The 22,629-nt window shown below is 45.8% G+C and overlaps 3 protein-coding genes and 1 long non-coding RNA gene across 6 annotated transcripts; 3 read left to right on the plus strand and 1 right to left on the minus strand.

The window, feature by feature from the left end:
- The first annotated feature begins 93 nt into the window (after positions 1-93).
- Positions 94-2,337, plus strand: rpp25l (ribonuclease P/MRP 25 subunit-like). Its single transcript, XM_037075976.1, has 2 exons — positions 94-250; positions 1,388-2,337. Exon 2 carries the CDS (start codon positions 1,388-1,390, stop codon positions 2,066-2,068), a length of 681 nt encoding a protein of 226 aa, XP_036931871.1. The 5' UTR covers positions 94-250; the 3' UTR covers positions 2,069-2,337.
- A 2,189-nt stretch (positions 2,338-4,526) lies between these two features.
- On the plus strand, positions 4,527-17,513 carry LOC119006779 (gamma-aminobutyric acid type B receptor subunit 2-like). Of its 2 annotated transcripts, XM_037075849.1 has the most exons (19): positions 4,527-5,162; positions 6,166-6,303; positions 6,382-6,552; positions 6,638-6,739; positions 7,479-7,544; positions 8,809-8,997; positions 9,123-9,365; positions 11,846-11,906; positions 12,054-12,134; positions 12,244-12,394; positions 13,064-13,196; positions 13,475-13,573; positions 13,665-13,784; positions 14,714-14,824; positions 15,139-15,360; positions 16,240-16,338; positions 16,426-16,501; positions 16,602-16,692; positions 17,186-17,513. In XM_037075849.1, the coding sequence occupies exons 1-19, from the start codon at positions 4,914-4,916 to the stop codon at positions 17,325-17,327; spliced, it is 2,544 nt and encodes an 847-aa protein (XP_036931744.1). In that variant the 5' UTR covers positions 4,527-4,913; the 3' UTR covers positions 17,328-17,513. The 2 variants fall into 2 exon arrangements, with proteins under 2 accessions (XP_036931744.1, XP_036931743.1); XM_037075848.1 differs by lacking the exon at positions 4,527-5,162 and having other exon boundaries at positions 5,849-6,303; positions 17,099-17,235.
- On the minus strand, positions 17,306-22,080 carry LOC119006782. 2 transcript variants are annotated; one of them, XR_005070888.1, is made up of 3 exons: positions 21,735-22,080; positions 21,262-21,425; positions 17,306-17,401 (listed from the first exon to the last, which is right to left on the minus strand). It is a non-coding gene; the product is annotated as an uncharacterized LOC119006782 (long non-coding RNA). The 2 variants fall into 2 exon arrangements; XR_005070887.1 differs by lacking the exon at positions 17,306-17,401 and adding an exon at positions 20,419-21,105 and having other exon boundaries at positions 21,735-22,079.
- LOC119006780 lies at positions 18,659-19,964 on the plus strand. Its single transcript, XM_037075850.1, has 4 exons — positions 18,659-18,820; positions 18,990-19,131; positions 19,587-19,695; positions 19,781-19,964. Exons 1-4 carry the CDS (start codon positions 18,742-18,744, stop codon positions 19,904-19,906), a joined length of 456 nt encoding a protein of 151 aa, XP_036931745.1. The 5' UTR covers positions 18,659-18,741; the 3' UTR covers positions 19,907-19,964.
- Positions 22,081-22,629: the final 549 nt, after the last annotated feature.

The raw sequence follows: 22,629 nt of genomic DNA on the forward strand, positions 1-22,629 counted from the left end.
AAATACTGAATCATAAATTAGGATTTAGGTGGAATAAATCTTTAAAACTGTCTTGTCAGCAGGTGGCGCTGCGGTCCTGAACGGAGTCTCGAAGAAGAAGAAAACCGTCACTGTGCTGCTTCCTCTTTTCAACGCCTCCATTTTGTGGCCGCGACAGTTTACGATAGTTTCAATCGACGTGCGGCAGCGGAAAGTGTCGCAGCAGAAGTAAACATGTGGAGGGTTCAGTAGCCAATAAAAAACCCGTCTGGTAAGAGTGTTAAAGTTATAATTCACGTATGTGTTTAGGTTATAACGCAGAACCAGCTGTGTGTCTCGTGTTTGTGCACTCGGCACGTTAGCCTGTTAGCATGTAGCATAGCTGCGCACGCTTACACACCTTTCGACTCAGTTTTGTGTCAGTTCATCAAACATTCGCTGAAATACGTGAAGTGTCTGTGGGATCATTTCAGAGTGAAACTACACCTCCGCCTCGTTTCATCCGTTTGACGTTTGTCGAGCCTTTAAGACGCCGGAACGTCCAGAACAGTCACGGCGCGGTTCCCCGTTAGAAACGCTGCAGATTTAACGTTTTCTTCGTCACCGGTGACGCCGAAGACAAGTCGGAAGAAGACAGAAGGAGTTGTTGAATCACTACGATGTCCTCTTTAATTCGGCACACATCCAATACACCAAACATTGTTCGTTTTGTTTTAATTGTGCAGTTTACCGTCTTGCTGACTAACTGCAGTCTTCTCTAAACGTGTCACCATGATGACCATCTCTACACAAATGTAACCGTCAAATCAGTTATTTCTACCCCGAATTATCTGTGAGGAACTAGAAATCAGTTAACATCCTGAATGATGCTCCAGGTTCAACTGCTTCCTGATACTCAAAGGAAAAGTGTTAATGTGTGTTGGACTGCGCTGCTTTCTGCACAGCGCCCATCCGACTGCAGAGCTCTGTCACTGAAGTTAGGCTGATGTTCGCATTAAAAGCTCCTGTTGTCCAGATTAATATCAGAACTCGTGCATGTGGACTTCACTGTCAGGGCATCTGCGGCAGTTTGCTGTTTGAAAGGTTCCTGAGGGATTTGGCGCCATCGTGTGGCAGAAGTTACTGTTTTACTTGAATAATCTGCTTATTCTGATTCATTTAAAGAATTTAGTTTGCAGTAGCGAGCAGCTGTCTGACTGTTATCTTCAGCTTCATTCAGCGAATCTGTATTCAGCCACCAACAAACTGACCTCGAACTCTTGTTTTCCACGTATGAGTAAAACACGAAACAACAAACATCAGTTGGATTATTTTCATCTGCCATATTGTGATTTTGATATCAGAGATCTTATTGAATTGTGCCCATCTGTTCTGTCCTGCGTCCTTCTGTCTGTCTGTCTGTCTGCAGATGGAGAACTACAGCAAAGCTCGGACGGAGGAGCAGCCGTCTGTCTGTCCGTTCCCCGGCCTCCCACCTGATACGCCGGAGGTCCGCGTGAAAGATGGCAGCAAGATCCGCAACCTGCTGCGTTACGCCCTGAGCCGCATGGAGGCCAAACCCCGAGCAGCTGACGATGAGGGGCGACCCCCGTCTGAGGAAGGGGGCGTGGCTGTGGAGGGACAACAGGAAGCTCGAGGCCGGCCGCTCTGCAAACACATCGTCTTCACGGCGAGCGGTAAGGGCGTGTCTAAAGCCATCACCTGCACTGAGATCGTGAAGCGGCGCCTGAAGGGTCTCCACCAGCTCACCAGGCTGCTGTACAGCACCGTGGTGGAGGTGTGGGAGCCGCTGGAGCCCGCCGCCGGCCTCGACAGCCTGACAGTCAACAGGAACGTGCCCGCCATCTGGATCCTCCTCTCACAGGAACCACTGGACTGTAGCCAGCCTGGATACCAGGCACCGGGCCGCTACGACACCCTGTGGGCTCAGTCTGCCAACAGGGAGGAGGGAGGAGGCTTCACTGGACAGAAACCAGGACACAAGAGGAAGAGAGGAGGAGGAGGAGGAGGAGGAGGAGGAGGAGGCAGAGGGAGGGGACCCGGCCGTCAGACCGGACGGTCCAGAGAAGCTGCTAAAGGACAAAGCTGATTTAACTTTTACAAACTGAACAGACATAAAGACTAAAAGGCTGTGAAGGAGCATGAAGAAGACTCTGTGGACACTGAACGCACCGCAGCCGCTGTTCACTTCTTTAATTTAATGTGTTTGTCATCAGCAGCTCTGCTTTCTTTACCAGCTGTGTTTTATTTTGAGTCCTTTTCTCCAGTTTTCTGTGGATCTACAGTATGAACCTGAGTTCTGAAAGTGTGTTTTCTAACTGCGTTAATTAAAGAATTTTTATTGGTTTCAGAGTGAAATTCAGTTCATGTTCCATCTTTACAAACCAGATGAAAAATAAGGCAAGATGGCCGACATCATGTTGTGTTCTGAGCCAAACCAGCAGCAGGTGTGTTGTCCTGAGTGAAACATCCTGACACAGAGAGAGAGAAGGAAGAGACACCAGAAACAAACTAAAGAGAACTGTAATGTTTATCAGAAATAAATGATGAACTACATAATAAGTAAACAGATGTTTTCTGGTCCCCAGTGGACTGTCGGACTTCCTCAGGTTCTGGTTTCAAGAGACAACAAGTGAATTCAGGTGAAAGTTCAACACCTGCAGTAACAAAACACGTCTTCATTCATTAAGTTGAACTCAGTGTACAGAGAAGATGTGAACTGGTTCTTGTGCTCTAGTTGTACTCTTGTAAGTTGAGTTGCATTGTGGGTAAAGTAGGCAGATTTTTAAGAGACCGTGAGATATTAAAAAAAACTGAACCGTTTGTTTTTTAAATCTGTCCATGAGTCCAGCAGTGTTACAGCAGTGCAATGAGACCAGCTTTTCAAAACCTGCTGCCTACATAACCCATAATGCAACTCAGCCACTGAGTGACATCACTGGAGGCAGTTTATTGGATTACATGCAGCTTCCTCTGGAGTGTTGTATTACCATAAACACACGGAGTGAGACCCCTGGGACAAAATGGTGGAGTTACCCTTTAAGTTACAGTGAGGTCAATATGCAGCTAGTTTAAAGGAGCACTGTGTTAATATTTACAATATTGATGAGGTAATAATACAAACAGTTTGAAGCTTGGTGGCAGGGTCCGCCACATATAAACAAAGTAAATCAGTATCAGAATCAGAATCAGAAAAAGCTTTATTGCCAAGTACGATTTTACACATACGAGGAATTTGTTGTGGTGATATTGGTGCATGCATCAAATAACTATTAAGTGAAAATATAACAAATTAACAATATAAACTATTTAAAGAATAGAAAATATAACAAATTAACAATATAAACTATTTTAAAAAGTAGAAAATATAACTATACAATATAAATATATATACACAATCTGTTTTTTGGGTAAAAGGATAAAAGGAGCAGACCAGCTGGCAGTGAACAATTACAAGAAATGATGTGCAAATGAAAATGCGCAAATGAATAGGAAGTACAAGCTGAGCGTTAATGTAACGCATAGAGTTATGGTGCTGTCAGTGTGACAGTAGAGTCAGTGGTAGAGGTGGAGTGTGAGGAGTGTCAGGGGGGATTCAGGCCTTGTTGATAAGGCTGACAGCAGACGGGAAGAAACTGTTCTTGTGGCGTGAGGTTTTGGTCCTGATGGAGCGCAGCCTCCTGCCAGAGGGGAGTGTCTCAAAGAGTTTGTGACCGGGATGGGAGGGATCAGCAACAATCTTTCCTGCACGCCTCAGGGTCCTGGAGGTGTACAGGTCCTGAAGAGACGGGAGGTTGCAGCCAATCACCTTCTCTGCTGACCGAATGACACGCTGCAGCCTGCCCTTGTCCTTGGCGGTGGCAGCAGCGTACCAGATGGTGATGGAGGAGGTGAGGATGGACTCAATGATGGCTGTGTAGAAGTGCACCATCATTGTCTTCGGCAGACTGAATTTCTGCAGCTGCCGCAGGAAGTACATCCTCTGCTGTGCTTTCTTGATGAGGGAGCTAATGTTCAGCTCCCACTTGAGGTCCTGGGAGATGATTGTTCCCAGGAAGCGGAAAGACTCCACAGTGTCAATAGTGGAGTCACAGAGGGTGATGGGGGCAGGTGAGGCTGAGTTCTTCCTGTAGTCTACAACCATCTCCACTGTCTTTAGAGCATTGAGCTCTAGGCTGTTCTGGTTACACCAGGTCACCAGGTGGTCAACCTCCCACCTGTAGGCGGACTCGTCACCATCAGAGATGAGTCCGATGAGGGTGGTGTCGTCCGCAAACTTCAGGAGCTTGACGGACTGGTGACTGGAGGTGCAGCTGTTGGTGTACAGGGAGAAGAGCAGAGGAGAAAGAACACAGCCCTGGGGGGATCCGGTACTGATAGTCTGTGCATCGGAGATGTGTTTTCCCAGCTTTACACACTGTTTCCTGTCAGACAGGAAGTCAGTAATCCACCTGCAGGTGGAGTCAGGCACGTTCAGCTGGGAGAGCTTCTCCTGTAGCAGAGCTGGGATGATGGTGTTGAAAGCAGAGCTGAAATCCACAAACAGGATCCTGGTGTAGGTTCCTGTAGAGTCCACATGCTGGAGGATATAGTGGATATAGTATTAATGGGGTTGTCCTTTAAGGTTAGGTTGTTTATTAAGTCAGTCTTTAACATTTCTTCAACATAACTACAGACTGCTCCTTTAAAGAGTAACACCTGTGGAGCTGACAGAGTTAGAGTGAGTGAAACATGCAGATGGGTGGAAGCTGTCGTCCTCCGTTGTTGTGGTGAAGCGGTCCTGTGAGCTCAGAGTGCAGGACCCGTCTGCTGAGGATCCTGGTGACATCTTGTGTCCACGCTGATCCTTTTATCTCCTCAGTCGGCCTCGTCGGGCTGTCAGAGGATTAGAGTTTCCCTGCTGGAGGATCAGAGAGGAAAAGTCTGTGCAGAGAATGGAGCGTCGTGGACGAGTGGAGGCGTTCAGACTCCTGCTTCTCTGCTGCATGCTGGTCGGGCCGGTGCCAGCTCAGCTCCGCCACCCTCTGCCTGTGCTGTGGATCATGCCCTTCAGCTCTGGGTCGGGGAAAGGGAACCTGACCGCCGCCGTGGCCCCGGCTGTCAGACTGGCTCTGCAGGACCTGCAGAGACAACCGCCTCCGCTGGGAAACTATGAGATCCAACTCCAGTTGCTGGACTCGCAGGTAGGTGTCGGACTGCTGGACAGATCCTGACAGACAACGACTGCTTCAGTGTGTCAGAGGTTGAAGCAGCTCAGCCAAACGTTCCCCTGTAGATCGTAAAGAAGAGTCCAATCCTGCTCGTCACTCTGAGACTGCTGAGGTTTGTTATGTGACGCTCAGTATATGATGCATGATATCTACTGAGGTCAGTCTGTTTAAAGGAACAGTTCAACCAGGAAGTAAAACCCAGTCCTCCTCCCCTCCTCCTGAGGATATAAAGTCCTCCTCCCCTCCTCCTGAGGATATAAAGTCCTCCTCCTCCTGAGGATATAAAGTCCTCCTCCTCCTGAGGATATAAAGTCCTCCTCCTCCTGATGATATAAAGTCCTCCTCTCCTCCTCCTGAGGATATAAAGTCCTCCTCTCCTCCTCCTGAGGATATAAAGTCCTCCTCTCCTCCTCCTGATGATATAAAGTCCTCCTCTCCTCCTCCTGAGGATATAAAGTCCTCCTCTCCTCCTCCTGAGGATATAAAGTCCTCCTCCTCCTGAGGATATAAAGTCCTCCTCTTCTCCTCCTGAGGATATAAAGTCCTCCTGCAGCAGACTGTGACACATCACTAACTGATCTCAGACCAGATTTACACCTTTATCAACATGAAGGCTTCACTGGAGCTGCTGAGCTAACAGTGTTAGCATCGGGTAGCTCTGCTGAGCTAACAGTGTTAGCATCGGGTAGCTCTGCTGAGCTAACAGTGTTAGCATCGGGTAGCTCTGCTGAGCTAACAGTGTCAGTCTGTGTCTGTTGAAAACATCTTTTGGGCTCAGTTTGGGATCTTTGGGCTGTTGGTGATCACTGAATATGTTTCCTTCCAACAGGAGACGATTGAAACATCCTATTTTACATTTCAGACATTTTATAAACTCTCCACAGACATTTTATTCAAATAAATATTTACATGTTTTTGTTAAATTACAGTTATGTTCCTGCTCATCACAGTGACGTCAGTATGTCGTGTTTCACAGTGCGACCCCGCTGCATCGCTCAAAGCTCTGTTTGACGCCATGTGGGCGGGGCCAAAGTACCTGCTGGTGTTCGGAGGGGTGTGTCCATCTGTGACGGCGCTCATCGCTCGCTCTCTGCCGGCTCTCAGCCTGGTGCAGGTACACATCTGCTTCCCTTCACACTGAGTGCTGCGTCAGCTCTGGTGGCAGGTAGCTCATGTCCTCTCATGTCCCCAGGTCTCTTTCGCAGCCTCGTCCCCCAGTCTGTCCAACAGGAAGTGGTATGGGAACCTGTTCAGCACGGTGCCGTCAGACCGAGCTCTGAACGCGGCCACGGTGAAGCTGCTGCAGCGCCACAAGTGGAGCCGTGTCGGCCTCGTCACACAGGAAGGACCCAGACTCTCAGAGGTGATGACTCAGTGCTGCGTTTAATGACCTCTTCTCTGTATTTCTGCTTCCTGATTTCTTTGTTTGGTCTTCTGTGTTTGTGCAGATGAAGAAGGATCTGATCCGGCAGCTGCTGAAGGCCAACGTCCAGCTGGTGTCCACACAGAGTCTCTCTGAAGACGTCTGCAGCAGCCTGAGGAAGCTCAAGGTAGAATTAAACATACAATATGAAGGAAGGAGGGAAATTACACGTTGTTGAGTTCTTACATTATCCAAGCTGGTCTCATTGCACTACATTATTAGTTCCCAACAAGAAATCCTCCAGTTTCCTCGTCAGTCTGCAGCTTCAGGACAGTCAGAGAGGAAGTCTGAGAAGCTCTGAGCTCTGAGTGAAGTCAGCACTCAGCAGAGACTCTGGTTCTGGTTCAGGTTCTGGTTCTCTGTCTCCTCTCTGTAACGTTACGTTCATGAAGTAAAGTCCAGTTCCCTTCCAGCTCCAGTCAGCAGAACAGAACAGAACAGAACCTGGAGGTCCGCTCTGGATCACTGCTGCAGTCAGGCTGATCAACAGGAGTGAAGAGAAATCACCTTCTTAATCTCACAAGTTACAAAGTCGCCTCTGAGCTCCGAGTCAGTGAACGGCTCCCGATCAGAACCAGAACCAGATGAGACCCCAGGTGTTCACTCCTCCAGCAGGTCTGGATCAGCACCGACTCTCTCCTGGCCGTCAAACATCTGTTGTGTTCACAGAGACCTGGAAGAAATCACAAATCCTCTTTTCTATTTCCACCAGAACACAGCTGTCAGATATCTTTAGTTTAATGCTCATATTTATACATTTTATATGATATTCTGATTTATGTCTTATAATACATTCACTATTTTACTTCATCGTCACATTTCACAGCGATTGTTATAAATAAACTTTCTGATTCTGTGTTTTGCAGGAAAGTGATGTTCGGATCATCATCGGACAGTTTGACGAGGAGCTCACCTCTCAGGTGTTCTGCTGTGTAAGTAACACTATCTGGCCAGAAGTTTGTGGACACCACTGAGGTCTGTTTTCCTTCCAACACACACTTCTGTTGTAGACAACATGCACAGAGCAGTTTGTTAACCCTCAGTTTGTCTACACTTGGAGTGGGTGACTGCTGATCTTGTCCTGTCTGAGACAAAGATATCATGTTTAAAATCTTCACACCAGTCAATGAAAATATCACAATTAATATCAGATTGTTATGTTTTTGTTTAACGGCTCAGTTTTGCTCCTGTGTTAGTCGAATGAACCGGGCCGTGAGCTGTGCCTGCTGGGCACAAAGACTTCCACTGGAGATCCGTCCGACCCGAGAACATCAGTTATAGATCAAGCTGACGAGAAGCTCTCCTGGTAAACTTCACGCCTCATGCAGCCACTGAGGTTGAGGCTCGGGGTTTGAATCCTCCCTCTAGATTTTGCAGCATGAAGTAAAATGTTGACGCTCTGCAGACGACTGTGACTGAAGTTGAAAAGATGTGTAGAATTACACTGTAAAACTGTAACGTTAAAAAAACATCTAAATAACATTAATTCTGACTCTACAGTGGAAATCTTTAATGTCAAAGACGTCTGTCACGTGTGTGTCTGCTCAGATTCAGACTGTTCAGTCCATTTGTTTAAAAGTAGTTTAAAAGTTTAAAAGTATTTCTAAGGATTAACGCAACAAATAAATCAATGAATATACAGAAATGTTAATTAATGTTAATTGTACCTTTGGACTCTTTGTGGTATCAGTAACTTCAGTAACTGTTAATCTGTCCCTCTGTTTAAAAGAGCTACAACAAGATGATGCTTAAATGATTCAATCAGCAGAAATTATACCTACATAACATGTCTGACAATAAGTTCAACCACTTAGTAAAAACAAGAGCTGGATGTCCTCAAAAAATGTTGATGTGATTTGATTTCTTGTGCATCACTTCACAAACAATTCCACCAAATTTAGGCAAATTTAAAAACACTCGCGCACCAGAAACAAAACTGAGGTTTGACTGATGCCTGATGAGGTTCTGCTGATGGTGATCAGATGGCTGCAACACAGAACCTGCTAAAGAAGAGACATGATTAGCTGATCAGGGTGGAAAAGATAAATATGATAATAAACTTCTGATATTAATACGTATCATGTTGTCCAGCTGAGTGAAAACATCAAAGATTCATGTCAGGATGTTAAAAGAGACGATGGGATTAGTTTGAAACAGTGATGGTGAGCAGCCACACTGAGTCTCTGTGACCCTCAGGCCTACAGGCTGAACCTGTTTGGAGCTCGGTACCAGTGGATCATCGCTGACGGAGGAGCAGCTGGGTGGAGGCTGGGCTGGCAGGAGTCTGGCTGCAGGGCCAACAGTCTGCTGACGGCTGCAGACGGATCCATCAGGCTGCAGATGAGACCGCTCAGCACCAAGAACACAGCCGGAGTCTCTGGACGGGTCAGAATCCACCGACACCTCAGTGACAGAAGTCTCCTCTCGTTACACTATGATACAGATCATGAGACTAATGTGACAGCAGACCCGACCCACATACATGACCATTCTGTTTGTGTTTTCTGCAGACTCCTCAGGACTACCAGGACTCGTACCTCACACAGCTGTTCCAGGAGGGGTCAAAGGTCAGCGCCCTACACGCCTTCGCCTACGACGCTGTTTGGGTCGCCGCCACAGCTCTGAGTCAGGTGATGGAGGCCGTGAAGCACAGAGAGAAGTACAGCGCCCAGAGAAACGTGACTGTCAGCGAGGAGGAAGTTTACAAGATGCTGCTGGAGGCCGTGAAGCAGACGCAGTTTGAAGGACTCACAGTGAGCACGTTAACACACCTGGAACACACCTGAGATACACCTGAAACACACCTGAAATACACCTGAAACACACCTGAAACACACCTGAGATACATGTTAACACACCTGTAACACACCTGAGATACACCTGAAACACACGTGAAATACACCTGAAACACACCTGAAACACACCTGAGACACCTGTAAGACACCTGAGATACACCTGAGATACACGTTAACACACCTGACATTCACCTGAAACACACCTGAAACACACCTGAAACACACCTGTAACACACCTGAGATACACGTTAACACACCTGTAACACACCTGAGATACAGCTGAAACACACCTGTAACACACCTGAAACACACCTGTAACACACCTGAAACACACCTGTAACACACCTGTAACACACCTGAGATACACGTTAACACACCTGAGATACACCTGAAACACACCTGTAACACACCTGTGACACACCTGAGATACATGTTAACACACCTGTAACACACCTGAGATACACGTTAACACACCTGAGATACACCTGAAACACACCTGTAACACACCTGTGACACACCTGAAACACACCTGAGATACACGTTAACACACCTGTGACACACCTGAGATGCAGCTGAAACACACCTGTAACACAGCTGAGATACACCTGAAACACACCTGTAACACAGCTGAGATACACATGAAACACACCTGTAACACACCTGAGATACACGTTAACACACCTGAGATACACCTGAAACACACCTGTAACACACCTGTGACACACCTGAGATACATGTTAACACACCTGTAACACACCTGAGATACACGTTAACACACCTGAGATACACCTGAAACACACCTGTAACACACCTGTGACACACCTGAGATACATGTTAACACACCTGTAACACACCTGAGATACACGTTAACACACCTGTGACACACCTGAGATACACGTTAACACACCTGTGACACACCTGAGATACAGCTGAAACACACCTGTAACACAGCTGAGATACACCTGAAACACACCTGTAACACACCTGAGATACATGTTAACACACCTGTAACACACCTGAGATACATGTTAACACACCTGTAACACACCTGAGATACACCTGAAACACACCTGTAACACAGCTGAGATACATGTTAACACACCTGTAACACACCTGAGATACACCTGAAACACACCTGTAACACACCTGAGATACATGTTAACACACCTGAGATACACCTGAAACACACCTGAAACACACCTGAGACACCTGTAAGACACCTGAGATACACCTGAGATACACGTTAACACACCTGTAACACACCTGACATTCACCTGAAACACACCTGAAACACACCTGTAACACACCTGAGATACACGTTAACACACCTGTAACACACCTGAGATACAGCTGAAACACACCTGTAACACACCTGAAACACACCTGTAACACACCTGAAACACACCTGTAACACACCTGTAACACACCTGAGATACACGTTAACACACCTGAGATACACCTGAAACACACCTGTAACACACCTGTGACACACCTGAGATACATGTTAACACACCTGTAACACACCTGAGATACACGTTAACACACCTGAGATACACCTGAAACACACCTGTAACACACCTGTGACACACCTGAAACACACCTGAGATACACGTTAACACACCTGTGACACACCTGAGATGCAGCTGAAACACACCTGTAACACAGCTGAGATACACCTGAAACACACCTGTAACACAGCTGAGATACACATGAAACACACCTGTAACACACCTGAGATACACGTTAACACACCTGAGATACACCTGAAACACACCTGTAACACACCTGTGACACACCTGAGATACATGTTAACACACCTGTAACACACCTGAGATACACGTTAACACACCTGAGATACACCTGAAACACACCTGTAACACACCTGTGACACACCTGAGATACATGTTAACACACCTGTAACACACCTGAGATACACGTTAACACACCTGTGACACACCTGAGATACACGTTAACACACCTGTGACACACCTGAGATACAGCTGAAACACACCTGTAACACAGCTGAGATACACCTGAAACACACCTGTAACACACCTGAGATACATGTTAACACACCTGTAACACACCTGAGATACATGTTAACACACCTGTAACACACCTGAGATACACCTGAAACACACCTGTAACACAGCTGAGATACATGTTAACACACCTGTAACACACCTGAGATACACCTGAAACACACCTGTAACACACCTGAGATACATGTTAACACACCTGAGATACACCTGAAACACACCTGTAACACACCTGAGATACATGTTAACACACCTGAGATACACCTGAAACACACCTGTGACACACCTGAAAGACACCTGTAACACACCTGAGATACACCTGAAACACACCTGTAACACACCTGAAATACACCTGAAACACACCTGTGTGATGTTTTGAGTTGTGTGTTTGTTGTTCAGGGTCCGGTGATGTTTCGTAACGGGGAGAGGATGACGTCGATCGAGCTGATCCAGTTTCAAGGTGCTTTAATTAACTTGATGCTGTGTGTGTGTGTTTATATTCACGTTAGTTATCAGCATGTACACTGTGTATGTGTGTGTGTGTGTGTGTGTGTGTGTGTGTGTGTGTGTGTGTGTGTGTGTGTGTGTGTGTGTGTGTGTGTGTCAGGCAGCAGTGGTGTGCTGGTCGGAGAGTTCAGTACGTCCACACAGCAGCTCAGACTGAAGAACCAGCAGCTGAAGTTTAACGGTAACTCTAACTTTACATCTTATTTTGGATTTGTATAGATTAGTGATCAGTCACTGATCGGTTATTGATCAGTCATGATAAGGTGTGTATTGGGTGTTTGGTCCTACAGGTCCAGGACCAGCCAGGGACCAGACTCTGGTGGTTCCACAGCGACAGCATGTCAGCTTCCTCCTGTACGCCATCGTCTCCTCAGCTGCAGCCGTGACCATCATCATCACTCTGACCGTCCTCTTCCTCATCTTCATCAACCGTAAACAGCGGTACAACTTCTAGAGATCCACTTCAGAGTCAGACGCTGAAACAGAAACTCTGTTACACATTCCAACTCTCATCAGCTCTTGTATTTCACCACAGACTGTATAAAATGTGGACGAAGTCGCTGTGACGTTATTTACACAGTTTTTAAAGATGGACTCTTTACTGTAACTGCTAAGCTAACATTGTTAGCACTCGCCTCGTCACAAGTGGGCGCTTGAGCTCGACCGAGGCTGTAAATCTGATCTAAGATCAGTTAGTGATGTGTTCTGTCCTGCAGACTGTGATCACAGCAGACGAGCTGATGGAGACATCTGATGTTTTAAATCAAGTCTCAGCTGCTTCAGATGTTCAGCAGAAGGCTGCAGTGAAGCTCCAGAACTGTTCTGTGGACCATCACACTTCACTGACCAGCTGTACACGTGTGATTTTTAATATTATATTTGGGCTCTTGAGGGGATTTACTCACTTTTGGAGCCTCAAGTGGCTGTGAGAGGAACTGCAGTTCATATATTTTATTCTAAATTCTCACTGTACATTTCTATTTTATATGAATGATTCTGGAGTCCTGCTGTACTTTTTCCTCTTTCTTTTCTCTCACAAGTCACCTGTCTGTCTGTGTCAACCTTTCTGCCACTAAACCTGATTTCTGGTTCTTCTGTTTGCGCCTGCAGGCTGCTGAGATCCTGCAGTGGATCCCAGGACGAGCTGCTGCTGCTGGGCGTCCTGCTGTCCTCCTCCTCGGTCCTGATCTCCGGTCTGGACGGAGCCTCGCTGTCCAACCGGACACTTGAGCTGCTCTGCTCTGTGAGTTCAGACGGCAGCAGGACACATTAATAAACACGTTGTTCAGTATATTCATATACAACTACATACAAACCTGCACAAACATGTAAATATACATATTTATCAATCAAAGTCAGATTCAACATTTTCTGTCTGGGTGTTGACTGAATACATTTTATATGAACAAATCACAAAAAGAATTCACAGATGGTGTAATGAGAAGAATCCTGCACATGGTGACTTTAACGAGCTGTCGGTTGGATACAAACGAGGTCTGAAGGAAAGTGTTTGTCCGGCAGGTTCGACTGTGGACTCTCTCTGTGGGACACACGGTCGGCTTCGCTGTGCTCTTCGCCAAAACATGGAGGGTTTATTCGCTGTGCAGCATCAAACAGAAGGTTAATCAGCCGCAATACAGCCTCGTGTGACTTCTGCATGTGTTTCAAATCAGTCAGTCCTCTAACAGTGAAGTGTTCCTGTGACTCACAGCGGCGGCAGCAGCGAGCAGGCTGCGTGGTGCTCTGGATGTTCCTGCTCGACGTGTTCGTTCTCACCAGCTGGCAGATCCTGGACCCTCTCAGATGGGTGGTGCAGCAGCATCACACGGAGGTGACGACAGGATGAGGGTGGAGGTTAAACAGACCAAAAGGCAGATGAGGAAGAGTTTAGCCTGGTTCTGCATAGTATCAAGGTTTTATACAGGATTTGTTAAAGGAACAGTTCTCCCACAAATCAAAGTTATCAGTTGTTTTCCAAAACCTAATTTAATATTGGCATTGACCTGTAGCATCAGGTAGCCCTGCTGAGCTAACAGTGTTAGCATCAGGTAGCCTTGCTGAGCTAACAGTGTTAGCATCAGGTAGCCCTGCTGAGCTAACAGTGTTAGCATCAGGTAGCCCTGCTGAGCTAACAGTGTTAGCATCAGGTAGCCCTGCTGAGCTAACAGTGTTAGCATGCATGCTGTCTGAAGTGGGTGCACGAGCTTGACCGTACTTCAAGGTTTAACGTTTTTTCCTCTATTCTTCTGTTTTTTCTGTAAAATATTGTGGAGTTTTAGCTCCTTAAGCTTCAAACAATTACTTGAATGAAACCGTCTGACGAGTTCTGACACAGATCACGAACCAAAATCCACAACTCGAGACAGTTCAGGTATAAAAGGCGAGAAGCAGAGCAAAGAGACAAAAACAGGCTGAAACACTAGTGAGTCCTTCACAAGGAGAAAAATGATGGACTGATTTATAGAAAAAAAATAAATAAAACAGGAAGCAGAACTTAAAGAAGAAAAAACAAAAGCATGACCTGCAGACAGACGAGACACGAACCATCTGAGACGTCTCTGTGGTGAAACAACTCAATGTGACAAAGAGCCCAAGTAGTCAACAAGGTTTGAAACACATAAGATTAAGACGCTGTGCAGTAAAAGTACTTCATTTGTGGAGTAGAAGTACCACCGGAGGGGCAGGAAGTGAAGGCTCGGATGTGATAGTTGTGCGTGTTGTTGTGTCTCAGGCGTTCTGTGTGTTTCCTGTTTGTTTCAGAGCGACGCGGCCGCTCAGGACGCCGTCGTTCGTCCGTACTCTGAACACTGCAGCAGCGTCAACATGGAGCTGTGGCTCACCGCTGCCTGCGGGTACAAAGGACCTGTGATGGTCAGGACCGACACCACACCACATCACAGCTAACGTTACACAACATTCAGTCTGCAGCCACACTAGCTCCCTCACAAGGACTCACTTTCAGTTTCACACCAGAAAACTAAAAAGTTTCCACTCTCAGATTTTTACCATCAGAGAGGAAACATCACGCTTGTCTTTTCTCTTGACAGTGACTTTATTTAACACTGTAAAATATCTGTTTGTGTTGAAAAATGGACTGATATTGTATAAATATTGACATGATCAGGTATCAGATTTAGGGCTGCACATCGTGTGTTTGCATTAAAACAGAACTCTGTTTGTTTCAGGGCCTGGGGTGTTTCCTGGCCTGGAGCATCAGGGCTGTGCAGGCGGATCACATCAGCAGCGAACGCCTCACGCTCAGTGTGTTTGCTGTGATGGTGTTCAGCGTGTCAGGAGTGTCAGGATCGCTGCTGACGACCCACAATCCTCCTCTTCAGTTCTGTCTGACCAGCAGCCTGATCCTCTGCTGTAACATGTTCGTCCTGAGCTCAGTGTTCGGACCAAAGGTCAGTGTGATGCTCAATGTGTTCATCCTGTGTGTGTTTATACTCAGACAGCAGACTGTGAGGCCGACCGTCAGGTCGGATCAGAACTTTAACATCCATCCTGAGTGATCCATCACAGAGTTCAACTCCGAGTCCATCAGCTGACATTTACATGCGTCCTGATGTGATGTCACTTCCTGCTCCATATGAAACAAACCTGTCCATCACTGAGACAGACTCCATGTTTCTACTCAAAGACAGAAAGAAGTTCATGTAGAACATTTGCTGAATGAACAAGAAGGTCCAAATAATGCAGAATGAGTCAGAGACAGAGTTTCACAGAGTTTATAAAGTGTCTCCAACTCAACAACTCACTAAACTGACACATTTGTTAAGGGAGTCTGGGGACTTTCTCCACGGGGACAAAGAAGTCGCCTATATTGTTCCTGTTTAGTGTCTTTGTAACATGTGACATGTTCAGATCAATAACATGTTTCTTCTTTCATAAATGGAGTGTAAATGGTGAAATCAGTGTAAACAGTGTGTTCAAACAGCTGATCAATGTTGGCAGGTAAGACTTTAGCACTTTAGACACAGAAGCAGACAGGCTGGTACAGACATGCTGCCACAAACTGACACTTTTTACAAGGAGACAAACAACTTCAGCTTCTGGTTTAATGCTGAATTTACAACAAGGACACAATGAGTCAGAATCTGTCAGAGACACAGTTTCATAATGTTTATAAAGTTTTTTTTTAACTCAACAACTCTTAAATCACTACATTTGTTAATGGACTCTGGTGATCCGACATCAGTCAGTCAGGTGAATGTGGTCTGAGTGATCACCTGTGGTACCGGGTCTGAACAGGGACTTTTTCCTGCGTTGTTATTTCTTTGCAGTTTCTACTGGTGCAGAGTGAAGCTGCAGAGGGCGATGAAGGTGAAGATGAGGAGCAGCTGAGCCTGTTGAACCAGGAGCTGAAGAGTCAAACTGCACAGGTGAGGACAGAAACGTTGATGAGGACGAGGCCGTGTGATGCAGCATGAATGAACCCTGCGGCGCTGTGTGTGTTCTGGTGTCTGCAGCTCGATGTGGAGATAGAAACCATCACGATGCAGCTGTGTGACACGTCCGAGTCACTGACGAGAGAGAAACACGACGGTAACAAACACGAGTCCAGACTCAGGAGAAGTTTTCACCTCATCAGCTGTCTTCAGTCAGAATCAGCCTTCTTCTCTGACGACTGTCTTTTCTCCTGCAGGTGACGTCAGGTGTGTGACGTCCACTCATGTAGCTCAGGTGTGTCCTGAGAGGAAACCTGCGAGTCCAGACGGCATCAACTCTCCTGACCAGTGAGTCCAAACACCCACACTGGAGCGAAACAGTCACTGAATCTGACCAGAACCGACCCGACAGAACCAGATTAAAGATGTAGATTAAAGGTTCAGTCTGCAGCTTAAAGGAGCAGTCTGTAGTTTATTATTTGCTATATATTGTTTATAATTCCACAAGAGGAAATTATTTTTTTACACACACACACACACACACACACACACACACACACACACACACACACACACACACACACACACACACACACACACACACACACACACACACACACACACAGCTTTCTCTTACTCTTTGTCCACATCACACTTTATTTTGGATGGAAGTATTTTTACTGGAATCAGTTCACAGAATAATGAAACATGACCTGATATTAACTTGGACTGTTTAAATTGACTGTATCCACAGTACTACAGTAAGTGTGGCAGCAGTTGAAGCAGACGTGATGCTCGCTGTGTTTCTGTAGCTTCACCTCCTTCCTGTCGTCTCTCTCAGCGTGTGGCGCCGCCTGTCGGTGCAGCTACCCATCCTCCATCACTCCTACCTGCCCGCCGTCGGAGGCATCAGCGCCAGCAGCTCCAGTCTGTTCAGCAGCCAGGAAGCTTTCGTTCACCGCGACCTGCTGACGACCTGCTGACGACCTGCTGACGACCTGTTGTACACCTGATGCCACGCAGCCGGGGCCACGTTACTGCTGAACCAATCAGACGGCTGCTGGGACCATCACCAAAACACACACAGAAAAATTAAAAATGTATAGAAATACAAGGAATACAGATGTTACAGTTCATGTTTTATCATTAAAATCTTTTCTATGATAAAACTGTTGGATTATTTGTGCAACGTTGTTACAAGAAGCTGCTGTGGGATATTTTATAATGATAACATCCTCTATGTTTTTATCCTGGGCAGCAAGCAGCCAATGTGGCTGTCCTGACTGCAGCTGTCCGCAGTTTTAGACAGAAGGCGGTAAACTGGGGTCTGTTTTGGTCCTCCAATATGACGCCCCGGAGGGAACACTTATTGCCATCTCCACGGCTACGTACATCCGAGCCGTCAGTGTCCTGGCAGTCATGTGAGGTGGGCGGAGGTGTCGATGACCTGCACTGTTGTGCGACCCACAGCCGGGGAGTTTTAAAACCAGGAAACAGCTGATCACAGCAGTCAGTCCATCACTTCATCCGCAGACATTAAGATGAACAACTGGACAGCTGCAGAGATCCAGGAGATGCAGCGTCTCTGTCTCTGTAGCTGTCTTCGTTGGTAACCCTAACCCTTGAAAGAGAGGACACAAAACACAGCAGGATACAAGATGTTGGAACAAAGACTGTGAATCACAGAGGTCCTGGTCCTGGTCCTGGTCCTGGTCCTGGTCCTGCCTTGCCATCAACACATGCACATTAGGTTGATCCTCCAGACAGTGTCCTCGACCGCAGGCCTCAGATCTGGAGTCGGTCCCTGGGTGTGAACTCTCGGGATGTGTTTACCAGTTTCAACATGCTGGACATTAAAACCTTGTTTAAACAAGGTCAGGAACTCCTGTGCTGACTGGCTCTGCTGCTCATGTCTTGTTTAATAAAAAACACTATTTGGGGGTTAACAAGGTTCAAAACCTTATTTTTCTTGGAGGGGTCCAACAGTGTGGAGCACTGATGTAAAGTCTCCTGTTGTAACGGTACAGAGTGTCACAGTCTGAACATCCAGCAGACGCAGTGCTGACAGCGTCTCACCTGGCTGCTGCAACACAATCTCTTCATTACGCAAACGCAATTCTGGGAAATGTGGGGAAGCCCCTGAAGTCAAGGATGTCCTGAAACCCCAAATTACATCTAATGGAGATAAAGTCAAAGTTTGCTGAGGTGAGTTTTCCTGATGTGATGACATCTGGGCCTTTTCACTGTGTGGAAACATCAGCTGCAGCCTGCCAGGTGACCCGGTTACTCATTAACAGAACAAGAGGACGTAAATACTGAGCGGGTCCAAACAGGGAGGAGAGTCGGGACGATATAAATTCTGTCTGAGCTGTGAAACAAAGCAGATTACAATCCAACATGTTTTCCGGCACCATGCTGCTGTCTGCTGTGGTTCTGACCCTGCTGGCTGTGACCGTGGAGGCGTCGACTGGAGGCAGTGAGTCACTTTCATCCATCTGAAAACTGCAGAAGTTTAACTGCAGACGTCACCACAACCACAGCATGAGTCTGCTTCCTGATCTTTGCTGCTGTTCCTCTGTGGAAGTCGTGTGTTCACAGCAGGTAACATACAGGTAACATTAATGTGACATGTGTTCCTCTGACAGGCACTTCCAACCACAACTACGACCTGTCGGGCTCGGACCTGAGGAGGCTCTACAACTCTCCGGTGTACAAGGCTGAGAGGATGAAGAGGCCGCTGGAGGGAACTGGCTTTGTGGCAGGACCGATCAGCCACTCTGGAGTCAGGTCAGTCTGCAGCACCTGTGGTTCTGATCCAGGTACAGATCCCTCACAGGTGGAAGATGACAGTGTTGAGGTTTTCTGTCCTTATATCACCAGGCTAATCGCTAACTGCTGCTAACTGTTGCTGCAGTTAGCTTGTTGGCTCAGTTAGCCATTTATCTGGGGTCTGAACGGGGAGCTCAGGGGAGTGTTGGTGTGTCAGGGCGAGCACATCAGCTCTGCTTTAGCATGCTAACTTCAGTGAATAACTCCACAACACAACACAACACAACACAACACAGAGACATCATCACTTCAGCTGTTACCTCTTCACAGTGTGTAGATTGTGTTGTGTTTCCAACATCACACATGGACACACAGCTGTACAGGTACCTCCCACACCTTGATAAGAAGTGTTCAGGTGCTGGCTGACCTTTAACCGACAGAGTCATCATGAACTGACACTGTTTGTTCCTCAGAGTGACGCTGGCCAACGGCTCTCGGTGGCTCATCCACAAAGGAGGCGGATACGGCGTCTCCTCTGACACGGTGGTGGTCAACGCTCGACACATGAGTCGAGACTGGAGGGTAAATCTTCATGTGAATCTTCATGTTTGATCACAGATCTCAGGATGAAGGCTCAGACTCTGATCTGCTGTTTCTCTCCTCGCAGGTTGTTAAAGAAGGAAACTTCCTGGGGAGGAAGACCGTCGCTGACTTTGTGGCGACCGGCGGCTCCGACTACAACTTCCTGTTTGATAACTGTCACTGGGCGTCTATTCGCATGATGGAGCAGTAAACATGACGTCTGTGAAGTTTCTCTGCTGATCACATAATAAATGTGGAAACTCAAAGAAGACTTGTGTCATTGATCCTCCTGTCGGGACCAGAGACTCTAATAAGATACATTTTGATCTGATTCATTCTGAACTATCACTTTATATCATACAGTATATCTTTGACTATTTATCTCGCATTTATACTTCACTATTTTTTATTCCATACATCTACTTTATATCTCCTAATTTTGACTTCTTGCCACATAAAAATGACTTTTTGTCTCATTATGAACTTTTATGTCATAATGTTGATGTTTTTTATCTGGATATCAAACTTTTATCTAATAATTATAACTAAGAACTTATATTTTTGACTATTTTATCACATGTTAACTTTCTATTCCATACATTTATAAATAAATATGACTTTTTATCTTATTTCTACTTTTCAATCCATTATCATGACTTTGGTTTGATACTTGTGACATGAGAAGCAACGATCTGTAACAGGTCAGAAAAAACAGCTTCCAGCTCTGTGATGAAGCGTTTTAATCCAGGATCATGAACGTGGTCAGACAGATATAGATGTTAGTGAAGGGTACCAACAAATGTAGTCATTAAATAACATTAATATCCCAGCCTGGCTTTACTCAATGCTCCTTGATGACTTTCACTCGTCTGCAGCGCCACCTGGAGGATAAAGACTGAAGGTGAAGGAGGATCTCCAACATTTATAACTTGGTCTCCTCTGTAGCTTCCTGATATTTAACTGCCACATTAGTTTTTCTTCACACTTTTATTCCCGACTTTCAGACCAACATGAAGAATAAAATACTTTCCTATCGATACGATCTCTCCACGTTTCCTTCTACAGTCAGACTTCCATCACAGTGTGAAGATATCTGACAGTTTCAGGGGATCGAGTGACGTTCAGAGGTTGAAATCTCTCAGGAGTCGTCGACATAAACAGACAGACGACATCATTTTAATCAAGACAAGCAGAAATCATCAGCTTCATTAATGCTCGTTCTGTTTATGATTCTCAGAGACGACAGGCTTCAGTTTCACTTATTAAAGTCTTCTTGTTAATAAAATAAACAAAATATATAAAATGCAAAAATAAACAAAGATTTGTTTGATTCATTGATTTAAGTTAGAGAAGAAATGAACCTCAGCAGCAGCTGATCTGGTTTGTTCTCGTCAGTAAAAATCAGTTGACCTGCAAACAGAGACACAAACTAAACCATCAGAAAATATCTACATTGTTTTACTGTAAGTAAGAAAACTGAGGAAGATCGATCAGTTTGAGCTGAGAAGTGTTTTACGACTAAAACCTGAAATGTTCACAGATGTGTTACAGATTGATTCTGCTCACCCAGACAGGGTCACCGCATGTAATCAGGTTCTGACTGGACCGCGTCACTGGGAGGTGGAGTGGGATGATGGAAATGATGGACAGATGGTCGTGAGGATGAACGTAGGTTTGGTCAAAATGATAAATCTTTTTCTGCTAATGGTTGAAGTCGATGGCAAACTTCCCTGTTGAAAAATGTTAGTAAGTTTTATGAAGTTCAGCTGAATTTGTTTGGAATGAACATTAAGAAGAAAGAAACAGAAGTGAAAACATTCTGACTGAAGGAAAAGATCAACCTCAGTAAAGTTTCACTTTCACTATTTTTAATGATGAAAATCTGTTTTATTTTGTTTGTCACTGATCAGTTGTTCCTTCATTACTAACTGTGACGACATCATGTGTTTTTATGAAGTGGACATCTTAATTAAAACAACAGAGTTTGTGTCGTCTCATTAAATTAAACGACTCAACAGTTAATACAAATAGAGAGTCACCTGAATGAGTCGCTGCAGTCACGTTTTACTGACTCTGCTTTTACTTTGAAGGCTTTAACTACATCACACTACTACACAGTCAGCTGTGAACGAGTCAACGATCTGGAGGTGCAGAACCGAACAGAACATCAGAACCTCCTCTCTCGTTTGTCTCCTCCTGTTTCACTCCGGAGTGTTTGTGCACACGAACAGACGGCCGGTTGTCAGAGTGTGACGGAGCGTGATGACGTGATGATGTCACACAGCAAACGTTACGTAACTCACGTGAACCGATTTCTCCACGTGGAGACTGAAACGTGACGCAACTGCTTTTTGTCCACAACTGATCAAATATGTTCAATACTGAGAGTTTAACCTCTGTAAAGGAGCAGTACGTAGATTCAAAGAAATGCAATCTCAGAATTTTAATATTTACAATTATTAATGAGGTAATTATACAAACTTAGTCCATTCAGTGAATAAACGAGCTGTTGTCAGAGGAGAATAAGGAACGATGTGTGAAGCTAGAGAGGTGGCAGGGTCCGCCACAGTATAAACTGTCTGTCAGCCACCAGGGGGCAGCACGTCCTCCTGTCACACACATTCTCCCAGGTCCTGGAAACATTTAGTTAGTTATTCAATATTTATTCTTGTTTTCTCCTTTTTATATTTGATATGTATATATCATATTCTATGTATATAAAAATTATATACTCATCTTCAGAGAGATACCTGGTCAGTTTATGTTTTGGAGAAAGATGAAAGGTGATCAATAACATATTTCAACATTGATCCGACGGTGACCGTGGAACAGAGACCAGAACCTCAGCTGAGGACCGGAACAGAGACCAGAACCTCAGCTGAGAACCGGAACAGAGACCAGAACCTCAGCTGAGGACCGGAACAGAGACCAGAA

This window comes from Acanthopagrus latus, chromosome 17, assembly GCF_904848185.1.
Source record: "Acanthopagrus latus isolate v.2019 chromosome 17, fAcaLat1.1, whole genome shotgun sequence".
NCBI lineage: Eukaryota > Metazoa > Chordata > Actinopteri > Spariformes > Sparidae > Acanthopagrus > Acanthopagrus latus.